Source organism: Phycodurus eques, chromosome 21 (genome assembly GCF_024500275.1).
Source record: "Phycodurus eques isolate BA_2022a chromosome 21, UOR_Pequ_1.1, whole genome shotgun sequence".
NCBI lineage: Eukaryota > Metazoa > Chordata > Actinopteri > Syngnathiformes > Syngnathidae > Phycodurus > Phycodurus eques.
In genome coordinates, this window is record NC_084545.1 from 5,775,519 (window position 1) to 5,791,098 (window position 15,580).

The window sequence follows — 15,580 nt, forward strand, 5'->3', positions numbered from 1 at the left end:
TCACCCGAAAAAAAAAAGTTTCCACCTCACAATATCAACAAGTACACACAATGTGGGCAACCTGAGAGCAAGACGTGGAATTCCTGCTCGTGTTGCAACACTTCGCAGTCGTGGCCTGGTTTACCTTGTTTGAAGGGTTGGCTTTAATCATTTTAGGAATGCTTCTTACATTACTATTAAAGAGTATGTAACCCCGACATGTAATAGGAAAAAGTCATCTGAAAAATAAATACTCAAGTACAGATATCAGTTTTCAAATGAAGGGAGTGAATGCATACTGGGCAAAAATATAAATGCAACACTTTTGTTTTTGTTCCCATTTTTCATGAACTGAACTCAAAGCTCTAAGACTTTGTCTTAGAGCTTTGAGCTTTTTTCTCTCACAAATTATAAAAAAATCAAAAATCTGAGCAGCACTGCTCCGTTGCCCAGATAATCCATCCACCTCGTTTAGAAAGTGTTCTTATTGTACGTGTACCTTAGGCTGCCCACAATAAAAGGCCACTCTAAAATGAGCAGCTACACCATATTCTGCCTCACGCAGTGCAGCACATTTATTGCACATGAGGTGTGCCGTAGACTGCCCCCAATAAGAATATGCTCTCTAATCAGCATCTTGATATGCCGAACCTGTGAGGTGGAGGGATTGTTTTGGCAATGGAGTAGTGCGCACCAACACAGATTTAGCCAGATTTGTGAACAATAATTTATGAGAAGCAATCTACATGACAGGACTGAACTGGATCTATGGCGGCCAATGCGTCAGTAGGAACATTTAAGGACAAAATGGATTTGTGAAGTATTTTCCGCTACTTGATGTGGCCACATTGACCTTTCGATATCCGCGTTTCACACAGATGGAAAATATGAGTGTTGGCATAACGTACATAAAACGGTGCCTGCTTGATGAATCAAATTGTATTAAAACAGAGATCCAGCAATGTAGGATATTATTATTATAAGCATTTGGGCAAGTCTGCCATATAAACTAAAACATTTAAAGAGTAATTAAAAATTATGTAGTCTCATTTTTAGGTCAATATAGGTTTTCTGTGGGTACTTTTTACTTGATCGAAATAATTTCCCTACTAAGTCAGGGGTGTCCAAAAAAATTATAAAATTTGACTGAATTTTGTCTTCTTTGAAGTATTTTTTGTTGTTGTTGCTATTTATTATTATATCTATATATATATTTTAAATCTGGTGGTGTTTTTTTAACCGAAAAAACCCCAGCAATTTCCCCTTCAGCGTTCCTATGTTGCACTCCCGTCAGTATTCCACACGGTGTCGCGCCTGCCCAATTTTTAACCCAAACTTCCTTCAACGAGAACCTCATCATCCCCGCTAAAATAATCCAAAGAGAATTCACACTTGCACCTTCAATATCGTCCGAAACTGGCGATCGATGACGTTTGAGGACGTCCCGGAGGTTTAATAAGCCTATAAAGCGTTCAAAGGCGGCCAACAAACACGCTTTGTGTGTGCCGAGATGGAGGTTATTTGCAGAGGGCAAAGCTCGTCACATTTGACGAGAGCGCGCCACATTTCACAAGCACGTGAAAGGTTTCTCAAAGTGCAATATGTCCATTTTTTTGGGAAGGCGCGCGTTATTTTATTTTTGATTTTTTGCCCTTTCTTTCAAACCCTTCTCTACTTTCACACGTTTGTTTTTATCACCTAATAAGTCCCCCAAAAATTCAGGAAAAGACATAAAACCCAAGTTTGAACACATTTTCTTTATCATCATTTTCGTAATAAACATATAAATAAACTCTAGACATTTGTTGTCGACACATCGCCCTGTTATGAAAGTTAACTGGTATGCTCTGTCCATATACATATATATGTATATATACTACCCAAACTGTGCGTCTGCCACATCTCTATAAAACTATTTCCCTATGATTATTTTTATTATTAAAATATGGAGGACAAAAAAAAGGAAAAAAACATTTTTAGTACATTTACATTAGTTACTTATTAATTTTGTCAACGAAGCAGTACGGCTTGTAACTGTTACCGAATTGTCAGAATCTGCATTTGTTTTTTGTTTTTCTCAGAGGAAAACGAAAATAAAATCAATAATAGCAACCAAAAAAATTAAGAATGCAGACATGAGGCAGAATATCTCTCTCTGACAACCCCCCCTCCCCCCAAAAAAGTACAAGATTTTTCATTTTTTTTTCTTCTTAATTTTCCATCACTTTCCCCAATACTACTGTATTTAAATTAAAATATATTCTCATATCTTTACACTATTTCAAATTCGGTAGCGATCTGTCAAAATCTAATTTACAATTCTGTGTATAAAAATATAATTTATGGAACCCCGCCAAGTTTGTTCTTCCCCCAAAATATAACAGTCAGTTGCACACATATATTTATATTTATATATATATGTATATATGCACATTATGAACATTACAACCTGTCAAGAGTTAGCTTCGTGTTGTTTCTCTTTGCCGTTATTGACTTTTTTTTTGTCTTCTTTGTTGGTTTTGCATTGGACATATACAAAAATAGATTATGCACACTTTTCTCCGCAGCCATCAGTTCATGTGAGAATAAATTATTCAAACTTTTCTCTTTCTCTCTTTTAAGGCTCCATTCGTTCTTTGAAAGGGGAACGCGTCGTCATCATCATAGAAAAGTCACAGAAATAATAATAATAAATATCCCATCATCAACTCCAACTGCATGGGGCCTTTGTCGAGGTTTTTTTTTTTTTTTTTTTTTTTTTTTTTTTTTTTTTTTTTTTTTTTTAATGAATTATTATTATTTCATCTAGTGAAGAGTCCTACATTTATTTATTTATTTATTTATTTATGTATGTATTTATTTATTTTTCGTGTGTGGAAAAGTCTGGTCCTCAAGTCTGGTTTCAGCTGGACACGCCGAGTGGATGCAAGGCGTGAGGGTCCAAGAGCCACGTTCCTAAGTGATAGAGCGCCTCGGAGTACCAATGCATGCCGTCCTCATGCGTATGGTTACGGGTCTGCGCGCCGGAGAGCACCGATGACACCCAATGGGCGAGCCGGAGCGGCGCCAGGGCCCAGTGCGCCAGTTCGTGGCTGCTCACCACGGCGTAGCAGGACGCAAGCACCCGGTCCACCACCAGCGTGCCTTGCGCGGTCACCGGCGCGTAGGAGCCCACGTGTTCCTCCGTGGAAATCCGCGCCACGGTCACCCGCCGGAGTCGCTCGCCGTCCGGCACCAGCACCTCGTGGCCCGGCCGCACCTGGCTGGCGAACACCGCCGAAGCTCCGCGGCTCCCGGTGGAGTTGTTGACCACGAAGAGGAGGTGTGCGGCGGTCAGCGCGATCCGGTGGCCCGCGTCTGTCTCCACCACGTGAAAGAGCCGCCGCGTGGTCGAGTCCCGGTCGATGAACGTGAGGAAGTCGGTGAAGAGGCACCTGCCCTCGGCGTCCGCTGCCAGGACCTTGTCCCCGCTTTGGAGGTCCTTCAGCGGTTTGGTGGAGCCGTCCTGGAGCGTGACCGTGGAGGATGCCGGGAAGCAGCCTCCGGACTTGGCCGCCACGGAGTTTTCTGTCAAATATAGACGCAACCCACTTTAGAATGAATATTATACACTACGTTTACCATTTGCTGTACATACTCAACTGCAGAAGGGGAAGGCGGGATTCTTGGTTTAATACAGTTCAGTTAATTTTAATTGAATGCGGAATGTGAATTTTTTTTTTTCATTTGCAACATGCCACATTTGAAGTTGGTGCTGCTGTTTTTGTTAGCCACAGAGTTGAAATGGGCTCAACAGTTACCTGTGGTAGTTCCACGAACATAGAAACGACCCTTTTCAGTTTTAACAGTCCTAAGCTTTTTGCCATTTTGTTTAATTTCTACCATGTTTCGTCTTGTATTTCTGCAAATTAAATTACTCAATTGCAGATGGGGGAACTTGGTGTAAAAAGTTTGAGAACCACAGAGTTCAAGTAGCCTCAAGAGTTAATTCTTTTCTGAAAGCGTAGACTACAGTATTACTATTCCCATTTATTTTGGAACATTACTGGTTTCATAAAGATACTGTCAAGTGAATGCGTAAAAGTGAGCTCATTTGCAATGGGCCACGTTTGCATAGTAGGGGCTGCTGTTTTGGTCAGCAACAGAGTTAAAATTCTCATACTTAAATGCACATGGGGGGGGGGGCATCTTTGAGAATGCACAATTTAAAAGACGCCACATTTGCGTCCCTCAGTCGGCGCTGCCGTTTTGGTTAGCAATAGAGTTGGGCTGAGCGATACAGTGAACAATTTTTTGCCGTCACAGAGTTTTGTCAACATACAGTATTAATATTCCCATGAAGCGTCTCTCCTTCACATGTATTTAGGACCCCGTTTTGTTAAGTCTTGACCACATTTACCCTATTTCCCGTATTCAGATTTTATTCCCGCAGATTTAGTCACTCAACTTTCAAACAAAGGAACAACAGGCCTGATTCCACATTTGGCTGTCTCGCCAGGTGTTGCTGTTTTGGTTAGCAACAGACTTCAAATGGGCTCAACAGTGAACTATTTTTGCTTTCAACATAGACTTTTATTATTCGTATTTAATGTCTCTCTATGCACGTATTCTGGCCGCTATTTTGTTTTGTCTGTAACACATTTACTGTATTCCAATAATTAATTTTACTCAACTGCAGATGGGGGTGCAATTTTTGGAATAACCTTCCCTAACAATACTCATTTATTACAATGTCAAATTATCTTAATTCACATACAAATAAAAATGACTTAACTATCCAAAGAAATGCAGCAGTATGTTGCACAACATCGTGGAGTGACCACACATCAGAGTCTACTGGAACACTAATCGCCATTAAAGCTTATTAATACTGCACAGGGAGCTGGCTTACAACAGGCGAGACAGCACGCTTTTATGCAGACATCTCTGTAGGTGCTGTTGTTTTGGTTAGCAACAGAGTTCAAGTAGCCTCAAGAGTTAATTCTTTTCTGAAAGCGTAGACTACAGTATTACTATTCCCATTCGGCATCTCTCCATTCACGTGAATTTAGTGGCGTAGGTGGGCTCCATTTTGTGGTTTAGTCTGAAATTTACCATGTACAGTGAACCCTTGCTATTCGCGGGGCAAAGACACAGAGTCCGACTCCGACGAGCAAAAATCTGCCAATAATCGATGCCCGAAAAATGTAAGTGGGAAATAGGGATTAAAAAGAACATATAAGAGAGGGTTTGCGAAAATAACTCCAGGTATGGATAGGTTATTCCGAAAATCGAGAATATGCAGGGTGTGCACTGTATTTCTGAAAATGTATTTAACTGTAGATGGCAAGGCACCAAACACCCCCTTTTTGTTGTGCATGCGTGTGAAATAATTACATATAAGCATGTAATTGAAAGAGTTTTAAAAAAAAATGTGAAAAGGAATTTTCACCAAAAATTCCAGGAGCCTGTAGTTCTTAGTAGTTCTTGTTCAGTCCAGCGGACCTTGGCACTTAAAGGTTCCTAGACATCCTGAAAGTACTACTAAGTCTAGCAGGGTTTTCTTTCAGCTCTGCAAAGTTAAACTTCAACTCAGAAATTAGTCCGTGTGGTCTGAACACACACCGTTCCTCAAAAAGTTTCGGAGTAAAGTTAAGAAAAAAAAAAAAAAGTATTCCTTGCCCTCTCTGCCCTTCTGTGCCGGATGCGTATTGGCCCACTCCAGATTGTCTGGAATAAACCCGGCCTCATCTATTCTTAATTTAAAAACCCAATAAAGATCGCCCATTGTCATTCAAAACCAGCATGTGGACGGCTAAAGAACATTTTTTTTTTTTTTTTTTTAACGCCCTCTCCCTTCAAGCTTCTCCCTCCCTTCTATATTTGCTCAGGTGCAGGGATCTCTATGTGACAATTCACACAAATAGGCGACTCACCACTGACTATTTACCCTGCGAGGCTCTCCACTTGTAGATTTGAATTTAAATGAGGGCCCCCGGACTCCTTAAATGCTCGCGCCCATGTCCCCCTGCCCGCGCGGCTGCTTTGTAACTCGTCTTGACGACAATAATTTTGGCCTTGGTGGAAGCTCTTCACATACCAGTCTCTAGGATCACACTTTCTGGAGGAGGAGGAGGAGGAGGAGGAGGAAGGGTTTGCGCTCAGAATTTGGGGGGCTTTTAATCTTCTTTTAAGATTCCCGGGCATGAAATAAGGCGACAACCCGCAAACCAGATTTGGCCCGAGCGATTCGACATTGTTCCCGGGCAAATCCTTTCGGTAAAGTCGGCTGACCCCAGAATGACACGTCGGGGCCCGGCCCGCGCTGTGATCTCAAAAAGTGTGTGCTGAATGATTAATCAGGGATTTATCAGGCCAGTCAAAGACTTATGACCGACGATCAATGAGTGGAGATTTTCCTGCTTTAACATGGGTCATTTTTGTATATTTATAAATTTGTAGTGTTGAACCATATCTACGGTTTTAGAAACCATTTAGGATGTAGAAGGTGCACAGACTGAGCAAATGTAGATTTTATTGCTGGCTTTAAGCAAAAGGTCCTCTGTCCTGAGTTGTTAAACACATGTAGATGTCAATACAATGAAATACAAGACGGTATTCTGAACTTTTGTCTCGTATTCATCCTTTGATCTGAAACCCAAATGTCTTCAGTATACAACAAAAACAAAGGAATTGACCTGGCCGTTGCAATACTTTCGGAGGGGGCTGTAATTGTAACAATAATCGTGTGTTTTGATCCTAAAAGCGTCACGTCTTGCAGCGTACCTGCTTTCACCGAGCAGTGGATGTGGGCTTTGGACTCGTAGTAGACCCAGTCGAAACCGGCCTCCACCGCCAGCCTGGACAGGGTGCCGTACTTGCTCTTATCCCGGTCCGACGTGGTGATGTCCACCGCCCGGCCCTCGTAGTGGAGGGACTCCTCGAAGTGGTGGCCGTCCTCGTCCCAGCCCTCGGTGACTCGCAGCTTGACGCCGGGCCACTGGTTCATCACGGAGATGGCCAGCGAGTTCAGCTTGTCCTTGCACCGCTATGGACCAGACAAAGGACCGGTGAGTTGTGTCTGTCGAGTACCTGCACCGCTGCTGTGTACACGGATTCCACTTTGCTGTTGTAAAACCCAGAATTTCCCCATTGCGGAACTACACGTAAACCGCCCCTTAAAATGGTGTCTTCAAAAGTCAGTACTTTCATACCCAATCCAGTACTTTTTTGACCCTACAAACAATTCAGAATCCAATCATTCTCATTATAGGACACATTTGAAGTATACATCCTGCTGTAGCCCTCTTCTCACATCTTGGTCCTAGGTAATTAGATTTCCGATTGTTTGTTTGCTACGCAAAGGTCTATTTCATAATCCAAGGACCAATCCTGTACCTCTTTGCTCCCTGGAAATCAATACAAATAGTGACCATAGAAATGGGTACACAACGGGTACCCCTGAAAGTGTGGGATGGCACCCTACTTTTGTACCCTTGACACTAGACGCTTACAGCCCCCCCCAAAATTGTCCTTTAGTACCCTCAACTTGACTTTAGATTCGAATCTGTAGCTTTCTTGACCCTAAAAAAAGTTCAGTACAAGCAGTGACTGAATGGTCCAGTAGTTGTAGCCGAGTGGGTTACTGCGTTGTATTATGGCCGACGAGGTGCGCTTTGTACTATTTCCATTTGGTCCCAGAAAATGTACGATAGCTGCAACGTCGGATTCTGGAAAGCCATTCAATCGGTCAACGCTGGACTTTTACAGCTTGAGAACACACCTTGTATCCTTTAAGGGACCAGTGAGGGAACCCAGTTTACCCCCTATTTCTGACAGGGGTTGTACCCTTGACACTACACTACAGTTTGGGAATACACCTTGTACCCTTTGTGGCCCCTGGAAGCCTTTTAAAATAATCCGTTTGAGGCCCGTTTTTTGGGGTCTAGGTTGGACTTTTATCAGTCAAATTAAATACTGAGAGGTACACAATTTTCCTCAGGGGACGGAATAATATAATATAATATAATATAATATAATATAATATATATATATATATATATATATATATATATAAATACTGTTCCCCCTTTTCTGACCAGTTTTTGGGTGATATCTTTCGAGGTACTACTTTTGTACCCTTAATTTAGGTTTAATAACGTACTGTACCATTTTTGTACTGAAAAATGTCCAATTAAAGTTCAATACCTGGCCAAACGGCGTACATGGATGTAAACGGTAGGTTGGAGGCCCATTTTTGGGCTCCCGTGAGAGCTTTCATTGGGTTCAGTTGAATAACGTGGGGTACAGAATGTTCCTTTCGGGGGTGTACCCTGAGAGCGACTATTTTGTACCCTTACCTCAAGATTGTGATCTGTACAAATGTATTAGACAGCCCGTCATTATAACAAGAAGAGACCATGCAGAAACTCAAGCGCTTTAATACAGAATATTTCAGTTTCTCCTGGCTTTGCCTCGTGTAAGGCACAAACCAGGGTACATTTATCTTGTTTCGAAGATGGCGAAGCGTATCGATAAAATGTTCCTCTCGTTCTCTGTCTGCATGACTGAAGCGCTGGTGTGATGTGTAAATGTGAGCTTGGATTTTTATTTCTCAGCACTGAGCAGCAGCGTCAGAGGGCACATCTCGGATAAAGGGCGTGGGGGGGGGAAGCCCACTATGAAATATTGATGAGAGCCCACATTCGCTTCACTGCTCTACAACATATATGGGTCTGCATGGGAAGGTGCGAGCAGCACCAAACACCCCCCCCCCACCCCCACCCCCCACCTTCTCCTTTTTTATGTGTATATGCAACTGAACGCAACATGGCTCATATTATAAGTGCAGCAGGTGATCGTTTGGAATAAATGTATCATTTGGGCAATAAATAAAAGCTCTCTGCGGACCCCAGCGAGGATGCTTCACCTTCTCCAAGACAACTCTTCTCCACACTTGAGCAACATGTCCAATAAAAACATCCCAAAGAGGCTTTTCAGGGACCACTTTCATTCTTCTTGTCCTGCAAAGTCTTGTGGGGTTGGGATGGGGGGGGGGGGGTACGTGACGCGCCTCCTTAAGTCGCCTGCTGACTGACAGACTTGTGAAATGTCCACAAGGTCCCTTTTTCTCTTATAGTCCACACATATATCAGCGGCTGCAGCTTTATGAGCATATCACACTTGTAGAATGCGCTGTATTAAACGCAGACCCCCACGCCGCCCCAACTCCCCGCAAGGGGGAAAAAAAAGACGCATTCTAAGTGAGCCGTAAAGGGCCCCTATTTATTAATTCATTAGGTCGTGTGCCGCAAATCAAGCCCAGTTCTGCTCAGCCACCGTAAAGCCCAGCAGGATCCCACCCCACCCCCACCCCACTCCCCGGACTTTGTGCTTCGGGAAGGAGGGGGTTAAAGTTGTCCAACAGCCAACCTCTTAATCTGTTTCACAAATGATTTGGTTTGAGGAAACACTTCTCAGCTACCTGTCAGCGCAAACAGCCATTTTGACAACTCGGGGAGATGATTTCACGCGTAATTAGCTCCTGTCAATTAAGCTCCATTAATACAACGGGAAACCGAACTCCATCCATAAAACGCCCAATCGGCCACTCTCATTGTCTTAATCAAGCCTGAAGCCAACCGACTAATGACTTCGTTTAGCAGCGCTCCCGTTGGGAAGTTTACGCCGAACGTTCGGTTTACGTCCCTGAACACAAAATGCATTTATTCTCCCAGATAAGACCCCCACCCCCTCCCCTACATTCATGCGTAAAATCCCGTGCGTAAAAGTCCCACGGCTTCTTGCGTAAAGCCGCGCAACACCGACACTGTAGCCCGAATAATCCCCATGTGACCGCGCTTATGCCGCGGACACACAAAATAGCGGATTTTTCAATCTCCACTGGAACCATTTAGGAGAAAGACGCCAACCGTTTCCAGCGAGTTTCCATTGCGAAATGTGCCAAAAACACACACACACAGACCAACACATATCACCTTGTTTTTAGTGGAGAGGAAACAAGCACCGGGTGGATTAACGGAATATGACGTTATTTTATGTTATGTTCTGATGTCATTAAAATGCAATTTCTCCTTCCCCTGAGCCGGAATTTGGACCGTGGCAGCTCCGAGATGCGTGCGTGCCGACCGGTAAGGAGGTGCGATGATGGGAGGGTGTTATGGGGGTAGGGGCTTGTGGGTGGAGGTGAGACTCCACCGAGACACCGCACGCACGGTGAATATTTCATCTCGGCTCCTCAGCTCGCGTCTGACCCTCATCAGGACCACCACGAGCCAAATCAACCTTGGTGAATAATTCACCGGTAGAAAAAAAAAAAAAAAGTCATTTTTGATCAATTTGCGTTTCGATAATCGCAACAATTTCCCTCCCCGAATGAAGCAGAAAAGCCAGCGAAAGGCAAGTTTTGTTAAAATCCTCACAAAACTTCAAGCCAATTGGGCTTCAAATGATGTCCACCTGGCATTTTTTTAATATTAAAGGGAGCATCTGGAGGAGGATACAAATATAGATACGAGGAACAAGGCTTGTGCATGAATATTTTAAATCCACTGTCACCAAGCATGAAGGCCGAGCGTCCCTGAGTGTCCGCATGCGCGCTGCCGCGTTGATATCTTTCTTTCTTTTTTTTATATATACATAGAACAACAAAAACCAAAACAAACAAAAAAAAAATCAAATATGAAATATGATATAAATAAATCAAAAGCGCAGCGTCTGTTTGGGCTGCGCGCAGCCGTGGATAATGCGCAGAGTTCACGAGGGGGCTAAAACGACTTCAGTGTGGAGGTGCGCAATCGAGTTGACAAGGGGATGGTGCGTTCACGGGCCACGGAGATGGAGCGCGCGCGCGCCCGTGCGCACCTTACCTGAGTCATGAGCCGGTCGGCGCCGGTGTTCTCCTCATCCTTGAAGATGATGTCCGTGTTGTAGTTGGGCGTGAGCTCTTTAAATCGCTCCGAGTTGCGCGTGATTTTGCCCTCGTAGCGGCCGCTCGCCCCCAGGGTCTTCTCGGCCACGTTGGGGATGAACTGCTTGTAGGCGAGAGGTGTCAGCTTCTTGGGGTGCCTCCTCCGGCCGTAGCCCCGGCCCGGTCCGCATCCCATGCCGGGGGACACCGCCAAGGACGAGCAGGCGACGGCGACCAGGACTATTCTGGTCCACAGCAGCATGTTTCTTAAAAGGGGGGAAAAGGGAGGTGGAGGGAGAGGGGGGGGGGGGGGTGTGTGTCCTTCACGAGGTGGCCGCCTCTCGGTGCGCCTTTGCCGGCTCTCTCTCGGTGCCCTTGTCGCTCGCCCCCCTCCCGGTTCTCTTCTAATGACAGGTGCGGAAATGAACGTCTCAGGAAGGGGAAGAACATCCAAAGGAGGCTTGTTTTCCCCCCCCTCTTCTTCTTCTTCTTCTTCTTCTTTTCGTCTTTGAAAGGAGGTGAAACTAAATGAAATAATAATTAAAAAAAAAAAAAAAAAAGAAACACACGCCGAATCTTCAAGTCGAGCTGCAGCCGCTTGTGTGAGGCGACTCGCTTTTTACTGCTTTGTATTATAGCAGCGATCTATAGCAGGGGAGGGACTTGATTGGCTCGCCCTCTTCTTGTTAGCCCACACCAACCCACACGCACGCACGCACGCACGCACGCACACACAAAAAGCTAAGATTCCTTCCACCTGCATGTGTTGTGTCGTTGGGAGGGGCTCTTCCACGGGAAAACATCAATTATATTTAAAAAAAAAAAAAAAAGAACAAAAAGTCGAGCATTTTGCCACTATACCCCGTGAACTTTCACGCGCAGGGTCTTTTGGGGAAGCTGGAAATATATGTCCCGTGGCAGATCAAGCGTGGTAAATTGTCCAGAAGTGGAACAATAAGGGAAAAAAATAATAATTATAAAAAAAAATAAGAATCTGCGCCCACGAACGCGCGTCAAACTCACCCAAAAAGCAATTTATTTACACCAAGAATCCACATTCAATCCAGATTAGCAACCACTTTATTAGTTTGCCCTCTGCGTACTTGCGCTCGACTTCAGTGGTTCTCAAACTTTTTACACCAAGTTCCACCTCAAAAAAAATAAATAATAATTCTTCACTCTCCGTGTACAAACGTATTGGACTTCAAAGTTAAATACAACTGAACTGTATGTGAAAAGTAAAAAATAAAGTAAAAAAAGTAATGTAAATAATATAATACACAAGATTTATATATAATTTTTTTTAAAAACTGGATACATGCATAGCTACAGGGCATGTTTTGTTCTAATATGATTATTTGTACTACATGTAAATGTCCACTTTATTTGTATTTAATTCAGTGATTCTTTCTCGTGCCACTAGAAAAAGCCCTTTTACCACTAGTCGTGCTCGTACAACACTTTGACAATAACCGGGCTACTTGAAATTTTTTATTTTAGACTTTCATTTACAACAGGGGTTCCCAAACTGAGAGTCAGGGCCCAAAAATAGCTCACTGTCGTCACATTTTCCTGGGTCGCACTATCGTAATAAAAAAACGAACTTTATTTCCATGGCACTTTGCAAACACATTTCAAAACAAGTTGAAAACAAGAAATATAATTTACAAAAAAATAATTTGCAAAGGTAAAAAAAAATTTGAAAAATGGTGTAGAATTTAATTAAATCATTTAAAATAATAACAAAATAAAATAAGAATAATTTTAAACAAAACAAAATATTATAGCATCAAAAAAGATACATACATCAAGAATAATTATTGAAGCAAAAATAAAAGTACAAAGAAAATGTTGGTTAAAAACATGTACTCCAATAATTGTAAAATAGAATCTCAGCAAAAAAAGAAAAGAAAAGTGATTTTAATTATTTCCATATAGTAATAACTTTCAATAAGTAACATATGTTTGCATTCCATTGCATAAATTGCACAGTTATTGTGTAAAATAATTAAGTTAATTAATAGTTAAGTAAGTCATAGTAAGAGTATAGATGTGAAGTAAGAGTAGGAAGTGCGTGTGTCATTTGGATGCCACTCATGGCCCTGCCAGTGTGGCAACCGATGCCAGTCTTTCGCTGCGCTTTCCGTCTCATTAAAGCTCATCCTGGCTGACCTCCAGGTTGGCTCGCAGACCAACATGCCACTCGCCCACGTCGTCCACCACGGCCAAAAGATGGCGTGCGCGCTTGGCGAGTGGGGGCAGATTGTTCCCCTCCTTCCCTTTAGAGATGCTGCAGTGATGATGCCCTGAGGGACGCCACAGACAATTTAGTAGGATTTTGAACAAAAGTAGTATGGAATATTAAAGTAAAACAACAAAAAAGCGCTGCGATTGGCTGGCAACCAGTTCATGGTTTACCCCGCCTCCTGCCCGATGATAGCTGGGATAGGCTCCGGCACGCCCGTGACCCTAGTGAGGAGAAGCGGCTCAGCAAATGGATGGATGGATGAACAAAAAAGTGTTATAAAAATAACTATTGAATATGTCAATATGGAACTTATTGCTACCTAAAGGACCGGAGTGGAACATTATTGACTGCAATGTATGGCTTAGACTAACTACATTTGTCGCTCAGCTAAGAGGGACAAGTCTAGCACGAGCTCATATTTTCCATTCTGCCTTGGTGGAGGATTACGCCCTAGATTTGTATCAATTATCATTGTGAAAATCGAGTGCTCATTCTTATTAGCTAAGCTAGCTAGGCGGAAGTAATAGCCGACGAAAATCTGGCTCAATCCACTTTGCTCTCACCTCCCGGGCTGAATTGGGAAAAATATTTACCACCAGTTCTGACTTTCTTTTAAACTGCAAATTTACTACAACAACAACAATTATGGGGGTGATCGTTTTAATATTTCTTCCAACTTACATTTTCTTTGGCCATCTGTTTCCTTCTCTCTTTCTCATAAATGATGACACTAGCTGGTTAGCTAGCTAGGCGCAAGGAATATAAGAACATTTAGCAGTTTGTGTTCAACCGTTTAACATTAACTAACATTTTCTGCTCCGATTCATTAATGTATTGAATGTTGCAAGCAGCTAAGCTCGCTAGGTGGAAGGACCATGAGACAAAATCTGCCTCAATTTACTTTGCTGCCAACTACAGGTCTGGAGTGGGAATAATATTCACTACCAATTTTTTTAATTTACCATTTATTAACATTTTTGTGGGGCAGGGATATTTTAGTTTTTATTTTAATTCAACATTTCTTTGGGCCTCTGTTTCCTTTTCACTTTCTCATAAAGCATGACGCTAGCTCCTTAGCTACCCAGGGATAAGGAGTATAAGCTCATCTAGCATTCCCCCCCCCCCCCCCCCCCGCTTTAGCAGAGGTCCACACTAACGCACGGGAGTCAAATAACTGAAAAATATATGACCAGTATTGTTCGTCTTGCAAAGAAATTATACATAATCCTACTAAATTTTGCTCTGCTTTGTTACATTCATTCCCCTTGCTTCCACACTTTTTTTTTTTTTTTTTTTTCGCTAAAGGAGATGACGCAAGCAAAAGTTAGGCTGCTTTTAGCCAAAAATTTCTGGAGGGATTGAGGTCCTTATTACACCATTTACGTGAAGGTCGCATGTGATGGCTTATCCGTTTTTGCTTCTTTTCTGTGAATGCATTTCATTTTTTTAAAACAATAACTGTCACACAAGTATGGAATGAAATTAAACACTGGAGGGTAGAGGGGACATGACATATTATGGAAAACTGAATTTAACATTTTGCAGTTAGAATTTACGTAATCGGCCCCACACAGTTTCTCCACGTGGGACATGATCAGCCAGGTCAGGTGACGATCCAGAACCACTGTCAAGCGAAGACCGGACGACACTATCCGAAACACTAACATGCAGAGGAGCTATAATTAAGAAGAACGCACACCCCCCACTGGTGCGATGCCCCTGCTATCATGTCAAAGCCAAAAGGTAAGCAGAGCTGCATTGACTTTCAGTGATGTGTCCGTGCGCCACATAGACAGACGCATGCTACCCCCACGAAGTAAAAGGCTTTTATTGTCATTACGGGCGCTAATCTTTTGTCCCAATGGGCTCTCGTATGTCGAAGGATCACGTCGTGGTGACAAAAGCTGGACTCGCTAGTTTATTGCTAGTAGTTTTACGGCTGTGGTATTCAGTCGCTTACTTGTATGGGACAAAGCTGGCCATTTCAGCACGACAAAAAATAGGGTGTGCAAAGTATAATCTAACCTGGAAACTGTTTTGAATTGTGAAAAAAATGCAAATAGTAATCCTACGCGATACAGAGCCCCACGTAATTGACACCCCTCAAAAATGTTTTACATATACCAATAGTTTAAACTGTAAATATACCACAAACTATGATCCCAAAACAGTTAAACAATTTTACAACGTTACCCTTAACTTCCACTAACAACCCAGGCTAAACTCAGCCCCGCAACATATAAAGCTCGTCTCTCAGTCGAGATGCCTCACTTCGACATATCTCCTTGATACTAATTACGTTGTTGCCTTGAGATATGAGTGATCCGACTTACACGTTTTTCGGGTTGACTTTTTCACTTTGACTTGTGACCTCCATGCTGGCAATGAACTCAACTCAAGTCACTTCCCAATAGCAGCACTTTGGCAAATAGCGAATCATTCTT

General features: G+C 42.8%; 1 protein-coding gene across 1 annotated transcript; it reads right to left on the reverse strand.

The window, feature by feature from the left end:
• Positions 1-10: 10 nt before the first annotated feature.
• Positions 11-11,416, reverse strand: shha (sonic hedgehog signaling molecule a). The gene is made up of 3 exons (XM_061666864.1): positions 10,848-11,416; positions 6,745-7,006; positions 11-3,546 (listed from the first exon to the last, which is right to left on the reverse strand). The coding sequence occupies exons 1-3, from the start codon at positions 11,148-11,150 to the stop codon at positions 2,882-2,884; spliced, it is 1,230 nt and encodes a 409-aa protein (XP_061522848.1). The 5' UTR covers positions 11,151-11,416; the 3' UTR covers positions 11-2,881.
• Positions 11,417-15,580: the final 4,164 nt, after the last annotated feature.

Bases quoted from the DNA above. Each gene is read 5' to 3' on its own strand.
- shha (XM_061666864.1), bottom strand. From the start codon at position 11,150: ATGCTGCTGTGGACCAGAATAGTCCTGGTCGCCGTCGCCTGCTCGTCC. The intron at 7,007-10,847 runs GTAAGGTGCGCA...TCTGGTCCATAG, and splicing joins CCGACCGGCTCATGACTCAG to CGGTGCAAGGACAAGCTGAA. The intron at 3,547-6,744 runs GTACGCTGCAAG...TATATTTGACAG, and splicing joins CCACTGCTCGGTGAAAGCAG to AAAACTCCGTGGCGGCCAAG.